General features: G+C 48.0%; 1 protein-coding gene across 1 annotated transcript; it reads left to right on the top strand.

Annotated features, from left to right (window-relative positions):
- The first annotated feature begins 3,400 nt into the window (after positions 1–3,400).
- Positions 3,401–18,211, top strand: MPI (mannose phosphate isomerase). Its single transcript, XM_066636355.1, has 9 exons — positions 3,401–3,561; positions 6,165–6,443; positions 7,531–7,658; positions 8,733–8,933; positions 10,776–10,917; positions 11,040–11,222; positions 11,831–12,004; positions 13,454–13,662; positions 15,810–18,211. The coding sequence occupies exons 2-9, from the start codon at positions 6,428–6,430 to the stop codon at positions 16,026–16,028; spliced, it is 1,272 nt and encodes a 423-aa protein (XP_066492452.1). The 5' UTR covers positions 3,401–3,561; positions 6,165–6,427; the 3' UTR covers positions 16,029–18,211.
- The last annotated feature ends 634 nt before the right edge of the window (positions 18,212–18,845 follow it).

Raw genomic sequence — 18,845 nt, 5'->3', positions numbered from 1 at the left:
GGCATTCTGACTTAACCCATTCCTAAAATCAGGAGGTTGCACATACTCATCATGGCTTGTACCCCATAATGGATTTTTCCTCCAGAAACTCGTCCAATCCCCTTTTAAAGGCGTCTAGGCTAGACGCCAGCACCACATCCTGTGGCAAGGAGTTCCACAGACCGACCACGCGCTGAGTAAAGAAATATTTTCTTTTGTCTGTCCTAACCCGCCCAACACTCAATTTTAGTGGATGTCCCCTGGTTCTGGTATTATGTGAGAGTGTAAAGAGCATCTCCCTATCCACTCTGTCCATCCCCTGCATAATTTTGTATGTCTCAATCATGTCCCCCCTCAAGCGTCTCTTTTCTAGGCTGAAGAGGCCCAAACGCCGTAGCCTTTCCTCATAAGGAAGGTGCCCCAGCCCCGTAATCATCTTAGTCGCTCTCTTTTGCACCTTTTCCATTTCCACTATGTCTTTTTTGAGATGCGGCGACCAGAACTGGACACTATACTCCAGGTGTGGCCTTACCATCGATTTGTACAACGGCATTATAATACTAGCCGTTTTGTTCTCAATACCCTTCCTAATGATCCCAAGCATAGAATTGACCTTCTTCACTGCCGCCGCACATTGGGTCGACACTTTCATCGACCTGTCCACCACCACCCCAAGATCTCTCTCCTGATCTGTCACAGACAGCTCAGAACCCATCAGCCTATATCTAAAGTTTTGATTTTTTGCCCCAATGTGCATGACTTTACACTTACTGACATTGAAGCGCATCTGCCATTTTGCTGCCCATTCTGCTAGTCTGGAGAGATCCTTCTGGAGCTCCTCACAATCGTTTCTGGTCTTCACCACTCGGAAAAGTTTGGTATTGTCTGCAAACTTTGCCACCTCACTGCTCACCCCTGTCTGCAGGTCATTTATGAAGAGATTGAAAAGCACCGGTCCCAGGACAGATCCTTGGGGCACACCGCTTTTTACCTCTCTCCACTGTGAAAATTGCCCATTGACACCCACTCTCTGCTTCCTGGCCTTCAACCAGTTCTCAATCCATGAGAGGACCTGTCCTCTAATTCCCTGACTGTGGAGTTTTTCAGTAGCCTTTGGTGAGGGACTGTGTCGAATGCCTTCTGAAAGTCCAGATATATAATGTCTACGGGTTCTCCTGCATCCACATGCCTGTTGACCTTTACAAAGAATTCTAAAAGGTTTGTGAGGCAAGACTTACTCTTACAGAAGCCATGCTGATTCTCCCTCAGCAAGGCCTGTTCATCTATGTGTTTTGAGATCCTATCTTTGATGAGACATTCCACCATCTTACCTGGTATAGATGTTAGGCTGACCAGCCTATAGTTTCCCCGGGTCCCCCCTCTTTCCCTTTTTAAAGATAGGCATGACATTTGCTATCCTCCAATCTTCTGGCACCATGGCCATTTTGAGGGACAAGTTGCATATCTTAGTCAAGAGATCAGCAACTTCCTTCTTCAATTCCTTAATAACTCTTGGGTGGATGTCATCAGGGCCCGGTGACTTATTGATCTTTAATTTATCAATGAGGTCTGAAACATCTTCTCTTTTAACCTCTATCTGACTTAACTCCTTGGTCAGGAGGGGCAGTGGTATCTGCCAGAGGTCTTCTGCCCTGAAGACAGATGCAAAGAACTCATTTAATTTCTCTGCCATCTCTAAATCTCCTTTTATCTCCCCTCTCCCTCCCTCACCATCCAGAGGGCCAACCATCCAGAGGGCAAGAAGCTTTTATTATTCCCCTTAATGCTGCTGGCCATGCATAGGGTTTCGCTCTCAGGCTGCAATCCTAACCACACTTTCCTGGGAGTAAACCCCATTGACTATAATGGGACTTACTTCTGAGTAGACATGCATAGGGTTGGGCTCTCAGGCTGCAAGCCTAGCCACACTTTCCTGGGAGTAAGTCCCATTGACTATGGTGGGACTTACTTCTGAATAGACATGCATAGGACTGTGCTCTAAGAGTGCCCAGGAAATGTTTCCTTCTCTTTTCACTGTTACTCATATGGGTGTGTGCTGTCCTCTTTGAGATTTTTCAACAATATCTGTGCAGGTACACAAACACAGTAAGCAGGGGTGTCACACTTCTTTCATACAGAGGGCTGAAGAACACTCATGATTCCTGCTAAGGGCTGGATGTGATGTCATTAAACAGGTCATAACCAAAAAAGCAGTTTTTCAAACTTAGGAACTCATTAGCTGCAAATGACAAAAGAGAAAATACGCAAACCCTGGATCATATTTCAAGATATGGGAGAACCCAATTTTCATGTGGGCTGCCCTTTCAGCAGTAACACATCAGCCCTGCTCAGCAACTGAGAACCTGATAAAAAGCTTCCACAGGCCTTATGTTTGACACCCTTGGAGTATAGAACTTACAGCCTGTACCTGCACTGGATGAGGGAATGAGCACAAGACCTTCTAGAATTCACCCAAGGGGGGGGGACTTTTGTCCAAAATGTCTGGATTTTGGATGTCTGGATAAGGGGTCATCTACCTGTAGTAAGGACTAAGAAAAAGTCAGTCAACTTCTGCGGAGGAAAGTGAGGTTCAAGTTTGGGCTGGATCAATTCAACTGTATTTAGCAGCAGTGTTAAGTGACTTGCCTGTACTGCTAGTAACTAACAGCGCAAGCCTGGGCATATCTACTCAGAAGGAAGTCAAGTTTCTGCTGCAGAGTGTTCTTGCAGGTGAGCATAAGCTTGCGCTGTAAGGGCCCCAACCCACCTATTTTCCAGTGCCTTGCAAATAGGCAGCCTTGCAAATAGGGTGTGTGTGCCGCATCCTGTGGTGGGGAGGCAGTCACAGTCACTGCCTCCTCAAGGCATGTTGCTCCCTTAATGAACGGGCTGCATCAGCACTGGAAAGTGGGAGAGAGTTGCAATCCCACAGCAAGCCCCTTACGTCAAAGGGATGTCAGTGGGGCTTGCTTTTGAGTAGACATGCCTGGGATTGGGCTCTGAGGCTACAATCCTCTCCACCCTTTCCTGGGAGCAAGCCCCATGGACTCTAATGGGAGTTACTTCTGAGTAGACATGCAGAGGCTTAGACTGCCAGCCATTTGGGGGGGCTATCTTGGATCCCTGTGGCTGCAAAGGCTCCACAGCAATAAAATACATGCAGACCCCTCGGGCGCTCAGAGCCTCTGCCACATCCTTCTCCCCACCACTTTTCAAAGCAGGCACCCCGAGAGTATGCAGAGGCGCGCGTGCGCAGAAAAGCCTCTGCCCTCCCAGGGCACTGCAAGCGTCATCGCCCTCTGCGCATGAGTCTGTCTTTCCTCGCTCCCCCCCCCCCCCGGCAGGTGCTCGGTCACAGAGCGTTCTTTGTCACGTGGTAGCGAAGAAGGCGCCACGCCTCGAGGTTTCGCTGCGCAGGCGCGGTGCGCACCGCCCTCCCGGAAGCCTGTTTCTCTCCGTCTGCGTGGTCGCAGGGAGCGGACCTGATTGGGAGCAGGCGGCTTTGACCGGGCCAAGCGTAGGCCATGCTGGCGCGCGACACGACTCTCGCGGGGCCGACGGGTGCCTGCGGCTCCTCGACAGGTAAGGCAGGCGGCAGCGACGCCGTTCTCCCCGCCTCGCTCCGAGCAAGGCGCGGGCGCAGCTGCCCTCCGGGGCCCTTCAGGGGAGGAGGGGAACAGGAGGTCGCGCCATGAATGGGAAGGAGGGGGGACCCGGTTGGGCAGAGATCCCATTGGAATCTAGTGGGTCCCAGTGAGATCCCCGTGGAATCTATTAGATCTCCCCTCCCTATGGAAGATCTCCCCATAGACTCTATGAGATCTCCCCTCCCCATGGAAGATCTCCCCTCCCCCTGAAATCTAAGGAAGGGGCAAGACTTTCAACTAGGGATCAGTAAGTAGCTGGCTTCCCCTCCCCCTCCGCCATGCCCCCCCCCCCAAGTCTTAACCTCCTCTGACCGATATAAAAGCCTGTACGTTTTCCCCCAGGTGGTCGAACCAAAGTCAAAAAGAGAGTGAGCTTCTAGGCTGCTCCCAGGGTGACCAGATGTAGTAGCAGCAAAAGAGGACTGAGCTCCCCTAAATGTAGGACAGTCAAGAAAAATGTAGGACATGGCAAAATAAAAGCTGAAAACACTTGTATAGGGATTTCATGTGGTTAATTTAAACACTATATTAATTTTTATTAAATTCAAAACTTTATTACATATAGTTTATTAATTGCAAGAAGGCTATACGCTTCTGCAGGGGCCTGCTCACATGGAAAAGGAAGGCAGTTAAGTCTTTTCCAGGACATGAGGCTAAGAAAGACCACTTGTTCTGGATAAAGAGGATGTCTGGTCATCCTGCCTACTCCATTGTGCATTTTACTTACAAGTAAGTTCCACTGTGTTCAGAAGGGCTTATTCTCTTAGGTTTTTTGTTCTTTGCTTTCAAACACAGTTTGTTTTTGCAAGGGATGCACGTGGATGTCTGGTTTCCCGTTCATCAGGTTCATGAGTGATGGACTTCAGTGGTGGGTTTTTGTCACTGGAGTGTCTACTGGTGGCTATGGAAAATTGTAATGTGTTAACTCTTATTAAAATTTCCATAGTATAGTCCCTTGCTGTTGCAGTTTGGGTCAGATTCTGCTGTGTTGTCATCATGTGCCCTTCCCTGCCTGCCTAAATCTGATGGTTCCCAGCTTTATATAAGAGAGAACAGTGGTGCTCCTGGTATAGGAGCTCAGTCATGGTTCAGTTGTGATGCTAAAGTCCAGCTCCTACCAGAGGCTTTCTGAGGGCTTTTCACCCAGTTGGTCAGTCCTACTTGCTGACTTACATTGCAAATCTATATAGGTTCATTTATAACTCCATATTGTCACTGTGTTTGGTGGGGCTTGCTCCCAGGGAACCATGCATTGGCTGGCAGCCTTTAAGAAGCTTCTTAAGTGTCGCAACAATCATACATAAAAATATATAAAATCACAGAACATGTTACTGTGTGTTTCTTATTTGGACATAACCAGAGAAGGTGTCACTTGAGCATGAATGCTCTAGTGTGTTTTCCTCACAACATGTTAAGCATGTCCCCCATGTGCACATCTGAGAAAGGGGAGTGGCAGTATTTAAAATTTTTTTGCTGAGCACAGTAAATGTATGTGACTTCTTTTTGAAAGGTGCAATTCACACATGAAACTAGCTCTAATTACAACAGATTAATCTCAGAAGCCAACCATCATTGAAACTGCCCAAAGCTTTGCTAAATAAGTTTTCACTTGGCACCTAAAAGGTAACGAGGTTGCAGTGCCACATGCACATACCTGTGAGTGAGCCCCTTTGAACATTGTGAGACTTACATCTGAGTAAATGCGCATAGGGTTGCGCTCAAAAGACTGCTTTGTGCAGGGAAGGGTATTCTACAGTTGGGCACCACCATTGTAGAAGTGGCTCTGTGTTAGTGACTCCACAACTGAAGGCACCTATAGCAGGCTTGAAGTCATGTTCTTAACCTATGGGTGCATTCATATGGGAGAAGACTGCCCACTTTGGTTAACCTAGTCAAAAGCAGTCCTTTGAGTTATGCCCAGCTGGAAGCAAACTTGATGCCACTGAGCCCCTTTCAGTACCCCCAGTAACCCCAGATAGTTCACCATGGAAGACACTGGATAATCTGTTCTGAACCAGACAGCAGCAAATTTTTCCAAAGACAGATCCAGCTTTAAGGCATTGCAATCAGCCCATATTTGCATGTTTTCTTGACTTATTCCCCCCAAATATGAAAGTATTCTGAATAAAGAGTGACCAGTAGTCCCTGAACCTGGTTGTGTCCAAAGCATGGATAACTGTGGCAAGATCATAATTGGTTTTATCAATAAATGTCTAGCAGCCCAGACAAGCTACCTAACATTGCTTTTGAATTGGAGCAGTCCAGCCCAGTGAAAAGGACCAATGTTTCTTTGGCAGGATAAACCGATTTTTTAAATCTCTTCTAACTTGTTACTCAGTTTGTCTTGATTAGTTGTGTTGGGCCTGAGTTCAGATCCCATAAGAGATGTTCTAGGGCCTTTCAGCTCCACCTTGGGCTGCTACCTTTTGTTTTGGCAGGGCTCTGGCACCGTTTACAAAGAGCTGTATGGTAAGTATGAAATTCCCCAATGTGTCTAATTGGACTACTATTCAGGTTGAATTTCTGCTTCTCATGCAGCTGTTTAAAGGCACAGGAGCTGTGATGGAACGAAGAGGAAGTGTTGCTAAGGATGTGCCCTCCTGCTCAGATTAACCTAGCTCTGCTCTGTTCTTGCTGCCCTGCGCTGTAATTCGGATCTTCAGTGCTCTGACACAGTCAGTCTGTTGAGAATCTGGATTGGGAAACAACCTTTCCTGGCGTGCTCACCTCTGTGCCCGGAAGAGGTGTGATAGCTTGCTCCTTTTACCGGCTGGGAAAAGAGGCTAGGACTTGTCAGAACAATGGCAGAGTCAAGAGGTATGTGAATGAGTGAACACTGGCCTGTGTTTAGACGGGATGGAAGTGAAGCAAGCAAAGTCAGTCTGAGCTGGGTCTTATCTGTGCTCAGCAAATGTGTGCCCCACATGGCCTGCAGTGATGTGTGCTGAGGTCTCAATGCTGGGGTGGCATCGGGGAGCTAGGTGACCCGAAAATATGATGTCACAACTAAACTTCCCAGTCAGCGAGTTGAGACACTGAGCTGTGTATGGGCAAGTGCTTTGAGGAAAAAAAGCAGGTGTGGACATGCTCATCATATTAGAGCACAGGACTTGCCAAGAACATTGATTGGCAGTACATTCAGGACAGACAGGATTTCTTCATGCAATGCGTAATTTAATTTTATAAAATTCATTGCCATGAGATGTAGGTTCTGATAGATTTATCTGTCTCCTCCAAGAATTTGTCTAGTCCTCTTTTAAAGCTATCAGCGGCTCTTCACTATCATGGCTAAATGAAGCTTCCAGCATCAGAGGCAGTCTGTTTCTGAATGCATGCTTCTGAAGGGCAATGAGCAAAGAAAGGTTATAGTTTTCATGCTCTACATGAACTTCCTGGAAGTGTGCGGCTGGCCACTGTAGGATGGAAGCCGCTAGACTAAATGGAACCTTGCTCTGGTCCAGCAGGTCTTTTCTCAATGCTCTAACCATGTCGATTGCTGGTATTTCCCTTTGTTGGGCAGCAGTATGCACATCTAAGCTATTCTCTCTTGTAAAATTAAGGCAACCTTGGCAGTAACCATTGGGATAGACCTCTCTGCTGTCCTTGCTTTTAAAGCAGAATGAAGACAGATTGCTAGGCCCACAGTCCAAGGAGAAAAGGCAGAGTCCCTTTCCTCGGAATGAGTTGCCAGCTGGCATGGATGTATAAGTTCTGTGCTGAGATCCCACAACGATAGGCTGGTATAGCCCTGAACAATGTGGCTTTCTTTTGAGTTGAATGCAGAAGTTGCAGAAAGGTTATTTAAATGCCAGCAGCATTAATGTATTGTTTATGACAATTATAGACAAGTTTGGTGCCACTGTGATTGCGTCCTTGGGTAACCTCCTGTTTCTATGTTGTTCAGTGTTTCCCCTCACATGCGCTGTGCAGAACTATGCCTGGGGCAAGTTAGGCCGGGACAGCGAAGTAGCCAAGCTCTTGGCAAGCAGTGATCCTGCAGTACAGATTGATGCAGATAAGCCATACGCGGAGGTAAGTACCTGCTCTTCTAGTCTCCAAGGGCTGCCAGTGTCAGGTGCTTGCCTGTCCTTCTGTCCTGCCCAATGCCAAAGCAACCTGGCTTTAATATACAGTGCAGTCCACTTGGCTGGCCTAAGACCTTTCATTGCCTGAGATGGAGTGCCAAATGCCGCTGTTATCTGACAGGGGCTGGTGCCTCTGCTCTTTCTCCTCCACTTCCTGAATTATGAAAGAAAGAGAAGAAAAAGACCAGGGTGGAAGAGAGGGGAGTGGTAAAAGCTGGCTCTCCAGCCAATTACTCTTCTCTCTTCCACTGTTTCTAAATAAGGCGGTGTGGGGGAGGACAAGTGGTGGTGTGGAGTGGAGGTGAGTGGGTTAATCTCACTAAAGATGGCTGCATGAACATTGAGATGGCCCACTTTATCTGATGCATTGTAAACAGACAGAGCAAAAAAGCTCTTTAATGTACTGTTCTAACGTTACCATGTGATACTCAAATGCATACAAGACTGTACTCAAAATCTGAAAATGGTCCTCTTCAGGCTGTGGGTGGAGGAGGAAGGGTACTACATCTGCTGAAATTAGGAAGGAATTGGAGCCCATTCTCCTTTCTGTTCTGCCTGCCTGTGATGTGGAACCGATGGACCCTTCTGATTTGAAGTTGGCATGTTTTGAGGGCTAGAGTACTGGCTTCAGGCCTGCAGTACTAAAATTCAAATGTGGACTCTCTTGAGCGAATAGCTTTCTTTCATTTGGGTTGTTTAATGAGATGCAGGCTGTAAAGCATTTGGTGCGCTGCCAGTGCTTTTTGATGCACAGTTCTTCACTGCAGCACTAAGAGGGGTTGTGGGATGGGGTTGTAGAATGGGGAGGCCTTGCTTGCAGGATCCAGATTTGGCCCATGCAATTGAAAACTTGCTCCGTTAACAATATTGGGTAAATAACTGCAACACCCTGATAGTTTGGCCCTGCTTACTATTGCTGTGCATCTTCTCATCCTACAGTTTGCCAAGCCTGCTCCTGAAATCAGCAGCCATTACACTAATGGATCTCTCTCTCTCTCTCTCTCTCTCTTCCCCCTTCTAGCTCTGGATGGGTACTCACCCCAAAGGAGATGCAATGATTCAAGACAATCGCATCCCCCAGAAGACCTTAGGGCAGTGGATAGCCAACAACCCTGGGTGCCTGGGCTCCAAGGTCAATGAAACCTTCAAGGGCCAACTACCTTTCTTGTTCAAAGTGCTGTCTGTCAACACCGCCTTATCGATCCAGGCCCATCCCACCAAGGTACGACCTTCTCATTGTGGGCCAATGCAAGGGCATCCTAGTTTTCAGTGGGAAATGCTGGCGTTTGCACTGGGTTTGTGGTAGTTGACCCATGGAATTTGCAAGTGTGGTGTTGTGTTCTTTGAGAGGGGCTGCAGCTCAGCAGAAGAGCACGTACTTCATGTGTGTGGAAGATCTTGGGTTCCATACCTGGCAGCATCCCCAGATTGGGCTGGGAAAAAACCCTGTTGAGCCACTGCCAGCAGAGTAGGCAATACTGAGCTAGATAGACCAGTGATCTGACTTGGGAGAAGGTGACTCCCTATGTGAGGAACACTCAGCATTTGTCTTCCTAGGGCTTTTACCTGTAAAACAAGGTGCAAGTCAAATGAATGATGTTAAAGGGCACACAATGATACAGTAAGCTGCCTGGATGGGAAACAGCCTGTAAGACACAGTGGGACTGCTTTAAGAACTTTAGGGGAAAAGTAGATATGGGGATTAGACAATAATAATAACTCGGTATTTATATACTGCCTTTCTGGTCATTGGATTACTCCTCTGACTTTATTCAAGGCGGATTACATAGGCAGGCGTTTCTAAATCCCTCAAGGAGATTTTTACAATCATAAAGGCTCTCTCTTTCAAGAACCAACCACATTTCGGAATGGATCTTCCTGGTTTGGTCTCACTTCTGGCCTTCAGTTCTCCCATGTAGGCTGACAATCAGTTCCATCTCTCACATGGACAAATCCCATGGACATTTGCTCAGTGACTACTAGGCATGCTGGCTATGTGCTGTGTTGCAGGAGAGCAACAGCTGGAGAGAAGTCTTTGCCAATGTGTTCTTCTTATGGACTTCCCATCTACTGGGACAGTGGGAATTAAGAGGAAAAGCATGTGACCTGATCCAGCGAAACTCTTCTTGCCACCTAATGTTAAGGTTGACTGCATTTTAAAACAATTACAACAAACCCTGGCACTTCATCCTTGAGCAGTTGTGATGTTGCACACAGCCCCACTTTTTCCACCATTCTTGTCCTAGAAGCTCTTCCCTCCAATGCCCCACATCTGTCTTCTTGAAAGAACCAGAGAAAATGCCCAACTCGTCCACCGGAGGCTGCAGGTTGCGCTGTTCTATGATTCCATTACGGCAATAAAATGCACAGTGCATTTATCTTAATGTTGTGGCCGTCAGTTCTGAAATGGTTTTTCCCTGTTCCTGTTTTGCGAGAAGTAATAGATCTGAATGGCTTGTGAGGCAATGGCGCAGGGCTTGCCTTAGCCCCCCGGGAGCCATCCTGGGCCGTCTCTGGGAGATGTAAGTGCTCTGTGCTTGTCACGGTGTGTTTGAAATGCAGGCTGAGAATCCTTTTCACTCTTGATTTTGAGCTTTGAGGACAACATTCCTCAAGGGCTGCTTTCTCTACAGACAGAGCGTACCTACACCTTCTGGCTACAAATGAGTTTCCCCTTTCTTTGTTCCCAAGCAAGATGTTGGAAACTATAAAAGTGAAATACTCTATCAATATTTTCCTGGAGTCTGCAGGACTTAATGAAAGGGTTTTATTCAAATTCTGGGCAGGACTGGCCTGTCTGTTATCCATCCATTCCAATAACATTGTGTGGCTGGTGGGTGCCTGGGGCAGGGTGATGCGAAGACGCTAACACATCACCTCCCTCTTCTAAGGTGGTGGCACTGATTGTTCTTGCTTCTGGTCATATTCTTAACTTATTATCCCTCCCTTGTGGTTATCACATGGTTCCTCATGGGCTCCCTGACCCATAGAAACCATGACACATCGTTTCCTGCCCAAGTGACCAAGGACCCATCTCTGAACTCTTGTCTCTGCTTTTTTATAGGAGTTGGCAGAAAAGCTTCATGCTCAGGCCCCAGAGCACTACCCAGATGCCAACCACAAACCAGAGATGGCCATTGCCCTCACCCCCTTTGAGGGCATGTGTGGCTTCCGACCTGTCGAGGAGATTGTGGCTTTTCTTCGGAGTAAGCATATGCCAGAATGGCCAAGTGGGAGAGGGCTTGCACTTGGAAGTTCACAGCCATAGACGTGCAGGTGTGTTGCGGTTGTTGTTGGGTCACTGCAGGTGTGTGTCTTCTTCCCGCAGATGTTCCCGAATTCCGGACCCTGATTGGGAATGTGGCAGCAGAGCAGCTGGAACGCAGCGTGGTGGACGACCCCCGGGGAGTGTCGGCTGCCTTGCGCGTCTGTTTCACGAGAATGATGAAGAGTGAAAAGAAGGTCTTTGTAGACCAGCTCAACCTGTTGGTGCAGCGCATCTCCCAGGAAGGTTGGTTGTGCGTGGGAGATATTGGCATTTCTTGGGGCTGCACTGTCTTAATTTCTTCAGTTGGTGTCACCCTTTTCAGTAGCCCCACTCCTGCCAAGTTGCTGGGAGGGAGAAATGGAAGAAGGCCTCAGAAGGCGAGGAACAGTGCTAGGGAAGGGGCAGACCAAGACAGAGATACTGCCAATGTACCGAGAGAGCGCAATTATGATGTGGGCCACCCTTTCAGTCATGCTTCTTCTGCTGAGGCACCGCTTCACAGAGCACCTCTCAGCTGCCTTGGCAAAAGCAGCTCTGCTGAAAGGGCAGCCTGCATGATAATTGGGCTCCTGTATCTTGAAAATATGATCAAGACCTGCATATTTTCTCTTCTGTCATTTGCAGCTAATGAGTTCCTATTTGAGAACAAAATGCTTATTTCTGGTCATCACCTGCTTAATGACATCACTTCCTGGTTAATGACATCACTTCTGGCCCTGGGCAGGTGCCATGAAATCTATTCAGCCCGCTGTACGAAATTAGTTTGATGCCCCTGGCTTAGGGCCTTGATCATAAAATGGACCCGCTGCTGCTCACCAGCCTCTCTCTTGGGGAGGGGCTCTATTCCACAGCAGCTGCAGGGAAAAACACCTCGTCCAGCTGCGGGGAGCTTCTCCTTCGGTTACACTCACAGTACCCCGGTGACATTGGCTGCTTTGCCATCTACTTCTTGAACCTGATGAAGCTGCAGCCAGGAGAGTGCATGTTTCTAGGAGCAAATGAACCCCATGCCTATATCTATGGAGGTGAGTTTCTGGGGTGGGGGCAGATTCTGGCTGTTTGGCGAGATCCTCTTTCCTGACCCTTTTATTTGACTTATTCTCAGATTATGGTGTGAGTCTCCAGAACACAACCTCATTTTTGGAATTCTGCCTATGAGTTTCTGGAGTGCTACCAGCCTCTGGGTTCTATAAAAAGAGAAGCCTTTGGGGAAGGGCTCATAGTGCAGTGGCAGAGCCCCTGCTTTGCATGAAGAAGGCCCCAGGTTCAATACTTGACAAGGAGAGCTGGAGAAAACCCCTTGCTTGAGATCCCACAGAGCTGCGCCCAGTGAATATTTACAGTCCTGAGCTGGATGGATCAGGGGCCTGACTCAGAAAGGCAGCATCTTATAAAGCCCTATTAATGTAATCCATACATACAGCATCATTAAAATACCTGGCATCTTACAGAGTAGGGCAGGCAAAATAGACATGTCCTTGATCCCAAGGAAGCCTTTACTCTTTTATATTTAACTTGGAGAGAGCCAAGTTCGCCCCTGTGGAGACCATATTCGTCCCTGTGGAGACTTCAGGAGGCCGTTTCCTAGTCTTTTATTATAAAGATAATGCGATCTTTTATATTTTCATTTGGGAAAGGAAACCCTCTTTTCATTTTATTATTTACTGTGTAAATCACTTTGTGGACTTTCTTTGCTGAGAAACAGGATATATATCTACTAAATAATAATTTGAAAGAGGAAGAATATGTTTTAATAACATGTTGCTCACCTAGATGTAGGCAACCTTCAGTCTCGAAAGACTATGGTATCGCGCTCTGAATGGTGGTTCTGGAACAGCGTCTAGTGTGGCTGAAAAGGCCGATTCGGGAGTGACAATCCCTTCCACACCGGGAGCAAGTGCAGTCTGTCCCTGGTCTGTCTCCCTGGCTATGGGGCTTCCTTCTTTGCCTCTTTGCCTCAGACTCAGACTTGCCTCAGGCCAAGCGGGCCGCTCAGAAGCCAGGGTTTCCCACTTGTTGAGGTCCACTCCTAAGGCCTTCAGATCCCTCTTGCAGATGTCCTTGTATCGCAGCTGTGGTCTACCTGTAGGGCGCTTTCCCTGCATGAGTTCTCCATAGAGGAGATCCTTTAGGATCCGGCCATCATCCATCCTCACAACATGACCGAGCCAACGCAGGCGTCTCTGTTTCAGCAGTGCATACATGCTAGGGATTCCAGCACGTGAGCTAGGATTGCTAGGGATTCCAGCAGGGATTCCAGCAGGGATGCTAGGGATTCCAGCAGGTGAGCAAGATTGCTCACCTGGGATGGCACATATCCCACATTTATATCGATATAAATTCAGGTAACTAGATTAGTAGAAGAGAGGATTCTCTAGGATGGGGTGGGGATCAGGAATCATTTCCCAAAAGAGCTTCTCTTGTCCCTGGGAGGGTTTTAGCTTGTACTGAAGATTTCTTTTTTGATCCTGCAGACTGCATTGAGTGCATGGCCTGCTCTGACAATACCGTGCGAGCTGGCCTGACGCCGAAGTTCATTGATGTTATCACCCTGTGTGAAATGCTGAACTACAGCCCAGCACCCAGCAGCTCCAAACTGTTGGTTCCCACTCAAAACCGCTTGGATCCTTACATCTTCCTCTACGACCCACCCATACCAGACTTTGCTGTCATGAAGATAGAGGTGAGCTTCATGTGGTCCATCCTCAAGGGAAATGGCTGTAAAACACTTCCGGATGCAAAGTTTCCCCCAGGCATGAGTAGGGCTGCGCTGCCACTTAACACACAAGCCAACTGAGGCCCAAATCCTAACTAACTTTCCAGCACTGGCATAGCTGTGCCAATGGGAAGTATGGGGCATCCTGCAGTTGGGTGGCAGTCACTGAGGCTTCCTCGAAGTAAGGGGATGTTTGTTCCCTTACCTCAAAGCTGCATCGCCCTTATGTCAGGGCTGGAAAGTGGGTTAGGATTGTGCCCTTAATTGCATGCATGCCATGTGTCCCAGCAGCTGCCAGAATGATGCAACTCTGAAACTGAGAGGTGAAGTCCATCTTCCTTATAAAGTAGCTTGAAACTGTTACAGGTGCTGCATCTAGTGTCTGCATGCCAAAGTGATTTGCAGCAGCCAGTAGGGAGAAGGAATAAAGGTTTGTCTCAGCCAGTTCTGGTCCTAATGACCATACTACCCTGAACGCTCCCCATCTTGTCTGATCTCGGAAGCTAAGTAAGGTCAGGCCTGGTTAGCACTTGGATGGGAGACCACGTGGGAAGATGGGGTGCTTTAGGCTTTTTGCCTTGCTGCCTTTTTGGCCTCTGGCCCTCTCTTGCTGCTGCAGCAGGCCAATGGAGCTAGACCCTGCTTTTCATGTCACGTTTCCGACTTGGCCCCACACACCCAGTTAGCCAGCCTTGCAGTGAACAGGCGAGCTGTCCTTGCAGTCTGTGGGCTTGAAGGGCCAGAGCTGAGGCTTGCCTGCACATTTCCTTTCGCAGAGGCTTCCTGCTGGGCAGCTCACTCCCAACCACCCCAGCTGAATGTCAGTCCTTGCTGCAGGTGTACCTGGAAGCACCAGTTTGGGGGGTGGCAGCTCAAGGGTAACCCTGTAGGTCAGGGGTGTCCAAAGTTTTTGACAGGCGGGCCACATCATCTCTCTGTGTTGGGGGCCCGGGGGAAAAAAGAATTCACATTTAAAATTTGAATAAATTTGCATAAGTTTACATAAATGAATAGATTAAAGATGAACTTGTATGAATGAATGAAGGTCTTGCAATAGCTCAAGGCCTATGAAAGGCCTTGCACAAAGCAAGGCTGACCTTTCCGTTGCTGCCTCTGCTGCATCACAGACATGAAACAGCAAGCAGTGGAGGGAGCCCTCATCCCACAGCTCACGCAAGAGGTCAAACAGCCGCCCTCACGCTGAGAGCAGTTGCGTCGGGCCAGTGCAGGCTCCAGCAAATCTCCTGAGGGCCAGAGGCTCACTGGAGACTGGGGGCTCCCTGAAGGCTGTGTTGAGAAGCCTCGAGGGCTGCATGTGGCTCCAGGGCCAGGGTTTGGGCACCCCTGCTGTAGGTGGATGAGGATGGGTGGGGAGGAAGAGGTGAGGAAACCTTGTTGCTAGGTGTTGTGTATACCTGTCCTCCCCTGGGCAGACTGAAATGCAGGTCGGAAGAGGAAGGAGGAGCCCTTCAGGGCGGGACAGCGGGTTGGAGGATGGGTATGTGTTTTGCATGGAGTGGAGGATGCCGGTGGTGGTGGGTGTGGAGTAGAGGGATGTTTGCAGGAGAGGTGCAAAGCCTTCCATGCAGCATGGACATGTGCAATGTGTAGGGCAACATAGCAGACAAGCTGAACTTCTAAGGTGACATACCAAATTCCACCATCACTCCACCACCATTTTGCCTCCATCATCACTCCTGCCCCTTTGATTAGATAAGGTGGAAAGAGTGTGGCGGCTGCCGCTCTTGGTCACAGTTCGTCTTTTATTCTATTCCCCTTTTTAAACCAAGGTGCAGGAGGAGGGAGTTCAGAACAGGTGGGTGTCCTCTGCCAGTCTGCTGCCTAAGGCCACTGTCTCAGTTGACCTCCTGGATTGGCTGGACCAGTGTGGCATGCTGCATTGCTGCTTGGGAGCAAACGGGGGGAGGAACTGTACCTGCCAGTCAAGTTCACCCAGGACCTGGTGAACTGGAGGGAGGTGAAGGGTCAGGCAAGTAAGAGGGGCATATGTGTACAGTTGACTCAGAACGTGATGCTGGTTTCCTTAAGCAGGAAACAGGGACCAAGGATCATTTCATTGCCTCTGTTGAGTGACATCTATGCTTTCATTGCAGGTTCCTTCCTCCAATAAGCTGTACCTTGTTTCGGCCATTGACTCGGCAAGCATCCTGCTGGTGGTCCGGGGAACAGCTGTGGGCACCTCCACTGCTGCTGCATCCGAAATGGCCCTCACCCGAGGCTCAGTGTTGTTCATCTCCGCCAATGAGAGCGTCTCCTTACACTTGTCCACAGCGGATGGGATGTTGCTCTTTCGAGCCTGCTGCCTCTTATAGTTTGGGACGTTTTGGCACTTTACCTTGCTGTGACTCCACTTAGAATCAGTAGAAATGGGCTTGGGCCCTCCATGCTTACAGTTTTCCCATCCACCAAATTGCCAGGTCGAAAAACCGAAGCAGTCAGGCTTGCCCTATACGACCAGCCAACTGTTTCCCAACATCCTCGGCTTTGCCCGGGGCATACCCTGTTAATTGTAGTGATGTGTAGAACCGAGAACTCTTTGGTAGCCCTGCTGTTTTTATTATGGTGCCAAGCAGTAGAAATTGCAGCTGTGTGTTGATTTTTCTTGATGCTGCCAGCAGAGGGCTGATTGCTTAGCATAGGATACATAACCACTTCTTCCTCTATAATCTCAGCTCCTCCCCCCCCCCCCACTCTTTGTAGAGTAGTGGTCTAGCACTAGCAATTCTGTAAAAGGCGCAGAACAGAAACCTACCGAGTGGCAAGGGGTGCGTGCTTGTCCTCTGACATTATTGAGAAGGCGTGTGTTTAGAGGAGCTGTTTCTTTTCCCTCTAAACTCCAGAGCCCCTGAGTACTTGTGTAACCAAGGAGGTCCCTGCCATCTGTAGACTTTTCCACCACCCCCCATCTGCCCAGTGCTGCAGAATGCAGGACATCCGAAGAGCCAAGGAGAGTGGAGGGCAGAACATCTATTTCTGCTGCATGCACAGGTGATGTGGAAGGAGTAGAAAAGGATGGAAACACTGGGGTGGGGGTAGCTTTAGGGAAGACGGGTGCTGCCTTATCAAGCATTCAAAGGTTGGGGACCTCTGCTTTAAGCCAGCACATTCTGTTTCACCCACCCCTGAAAGTGGAGGAAGGTCTGTGCATTATCTCAGTTGCTTGCATACACACTACCATAGGTGCACCAGGCCCCACAGCTGCTCAGTTCTTAGTGGTTGCTCTTTTGCGACACTGCCTTTTGGTCCTTCCTTAGTAAAGTTTGCTCTGGCTGTAAATGGACAGTGCATTCTTGAACAAAACCCTTTATTGCTGGAGGGTATTCTTTTTGTAGGCAAGGCACTGAAACCAGCCCTTGTTCAGTTTTGCCGATTATACTACTAACCTCTACCTCAGAGGGCTCACATTGCTGAAGTAGTATCTTTTGCAAGTGCTGGGCATTAATAACTGTTCAGGTGCTATATTGTCACAGTATGGGAAGAGGAAGTCATCACCTCCAACATGTCATGTTAATGGCACAACTTGTTCTTCTTGTCAATGGGGGGGAGGGGTCAGGGCCTTTGGTCTGGTGTTCTTATGCCTCTTTCATGGGGCTAACAGGTACTCCCCCAGCCTTTTTATTCCACAGCTCCCTGTCCTTCAGCCATAGTATGAAGACATACATGGTTGTAGCCTGAGCTTGGAATAAACTGTTACTTTGAACTTACAGCAAGAAGAATGGGTAATTCATTTTGACATCTGGCTCTTTTAAGGCTTCTTTAACATTCTAGGTTACCACAATATATAAGAAATATCTCTTAACGAGACATACAGCTTTCATTGTGCAAAAGAACTGCAGATGCCCCAAATGAGAAACACATTAATAGATGTAAACTCTCTGCTTTGACCCTCCTCTCTAGTTTTTAAGCAGTCGGTTTTTAATTCAGTTGTAAACAAAGGATTATACTTTAAATGCCTGGGTAGGTCAATATTCCAAAGTTCATGATTAAGGGAATCGTATATTGCTGACCAGCACTATACGCTGGTGGGAAGAGGTGGTGTGTTCTATTTACACGTGGGAGACACTGCTTTCATAGTGGAAGTTCTTGTTGATTTTGGCTCCAGAGAGCTGCACTGCCAGGAATGTAAGAGCTGTGGCTGAGAATCTGACATTTTGATTTCTGTATTCTGTGATTCCTGTAGGGGGGTGTAGATAAGGGGAGAACTATACATGTGGGGGGGGAGAAGGCACTGTGTGGCAAGTGACCCTTCAGAGGGACACGTGTGACCTAGGGACAGCATGCCAGTAGACAGCTAGTATTCTTCCTACAGCCTGTACTACAGTTTACAGTGCTATTTATAGCAAATACTCTTCCAGGCGGATAATATGGATAGAGAAAACACAGATGGGGCAACCCAGTGTACTTCACTTGGGGTACATCATCAGTTAAGAGTTAAATATAACAAGGTTAAAGTTGCCTGAATAAAGGAATGGCTGCAAAAAACAAGCCCTGAGAACTACATGCTTCCTGTGTTTCTTTTCTTAGACCTACACAACTGTGAAAATGAGATTTTCAAAACGTCCAAAAATATCTTGGCTTTTCTTTTTGAGTGGTAGATTGTAAGACCTGGGGGCTGAATCTAGTTCATAAGAGCCCGCCCCCAGCATATCATCATGTTGGCACTGTCTACTTAAATGTAGCAGCACAGATCAAGCACATGTGTGTCCTCTCGGGGAGCAATGCAGGTTTAAAAACTGACTAGGCCAGAAAAAAGCAAGAAAGAAACTCATTTCCTTCCTAAATATATTTTTTCCCCAGTACTCTTTTGAATTGAACAAAAGGAAGTGAATGAGGTGTGTTCCAAAAAAGAATGGAATGCAGAATTTTTACAACAAAGTTATGGTGTTTATAACAAGTATGCATCATGGCCTGTCATAAAATTTTTGTACTCTAATGTGGTCCTTTTTGGCCAAAGTTTGCCCAGCCTTATTTTAAATACATCAATACTGGTATTGTTTAGTCTGCACCAGCTGTCTCCAAAGTGGAGACTGCTGTGCACGGGCAAAGGTTTCCCTGACACAAATGGCACTTACCATTCCAGCTGGAAGCCTCTGCACAGCGCCTCCATGTGCCCCCAGTCTTTGCTGCAT

This window comes from Tiliqua scincoides, chromosome 8 (assembly GCF_035046505.1).
Source record: "Tiliqua scincoides isolate rTilSci1 chromosome 8, rTilSci1.hap2, whole genome shotgun sequence".
NCBI lineage: Eukaryota > Metazoa > Chordata > Lepidosauria > Squamata > Scincidae > Tiliqua > Tiliqua scincoides.
Note: the sequence above shows the minus strand (reverse complement) of the source record. Positions and strands in the feature narration are given on the sequence as shown.

Bases quoted from the DNA above. Each gene is read 5' to 3' on its own strand.
- MPI (XM_066636355.1), top strand. The intron at 7,659-8,732 runs GTAAGTACCTGC...TCCCCCTTCTAG, and splicing joins CAGATAAGCCATACGCGGAG to CTCTGGATGGGTACTCACCC. The intron at 12,005-13,453 runs GTGAGTTTCTGG...TTGATCCTGCAG, and splicing joins CCATGCCTATATCTATGGAG to ACTGCATTGAGTGCATGGCC.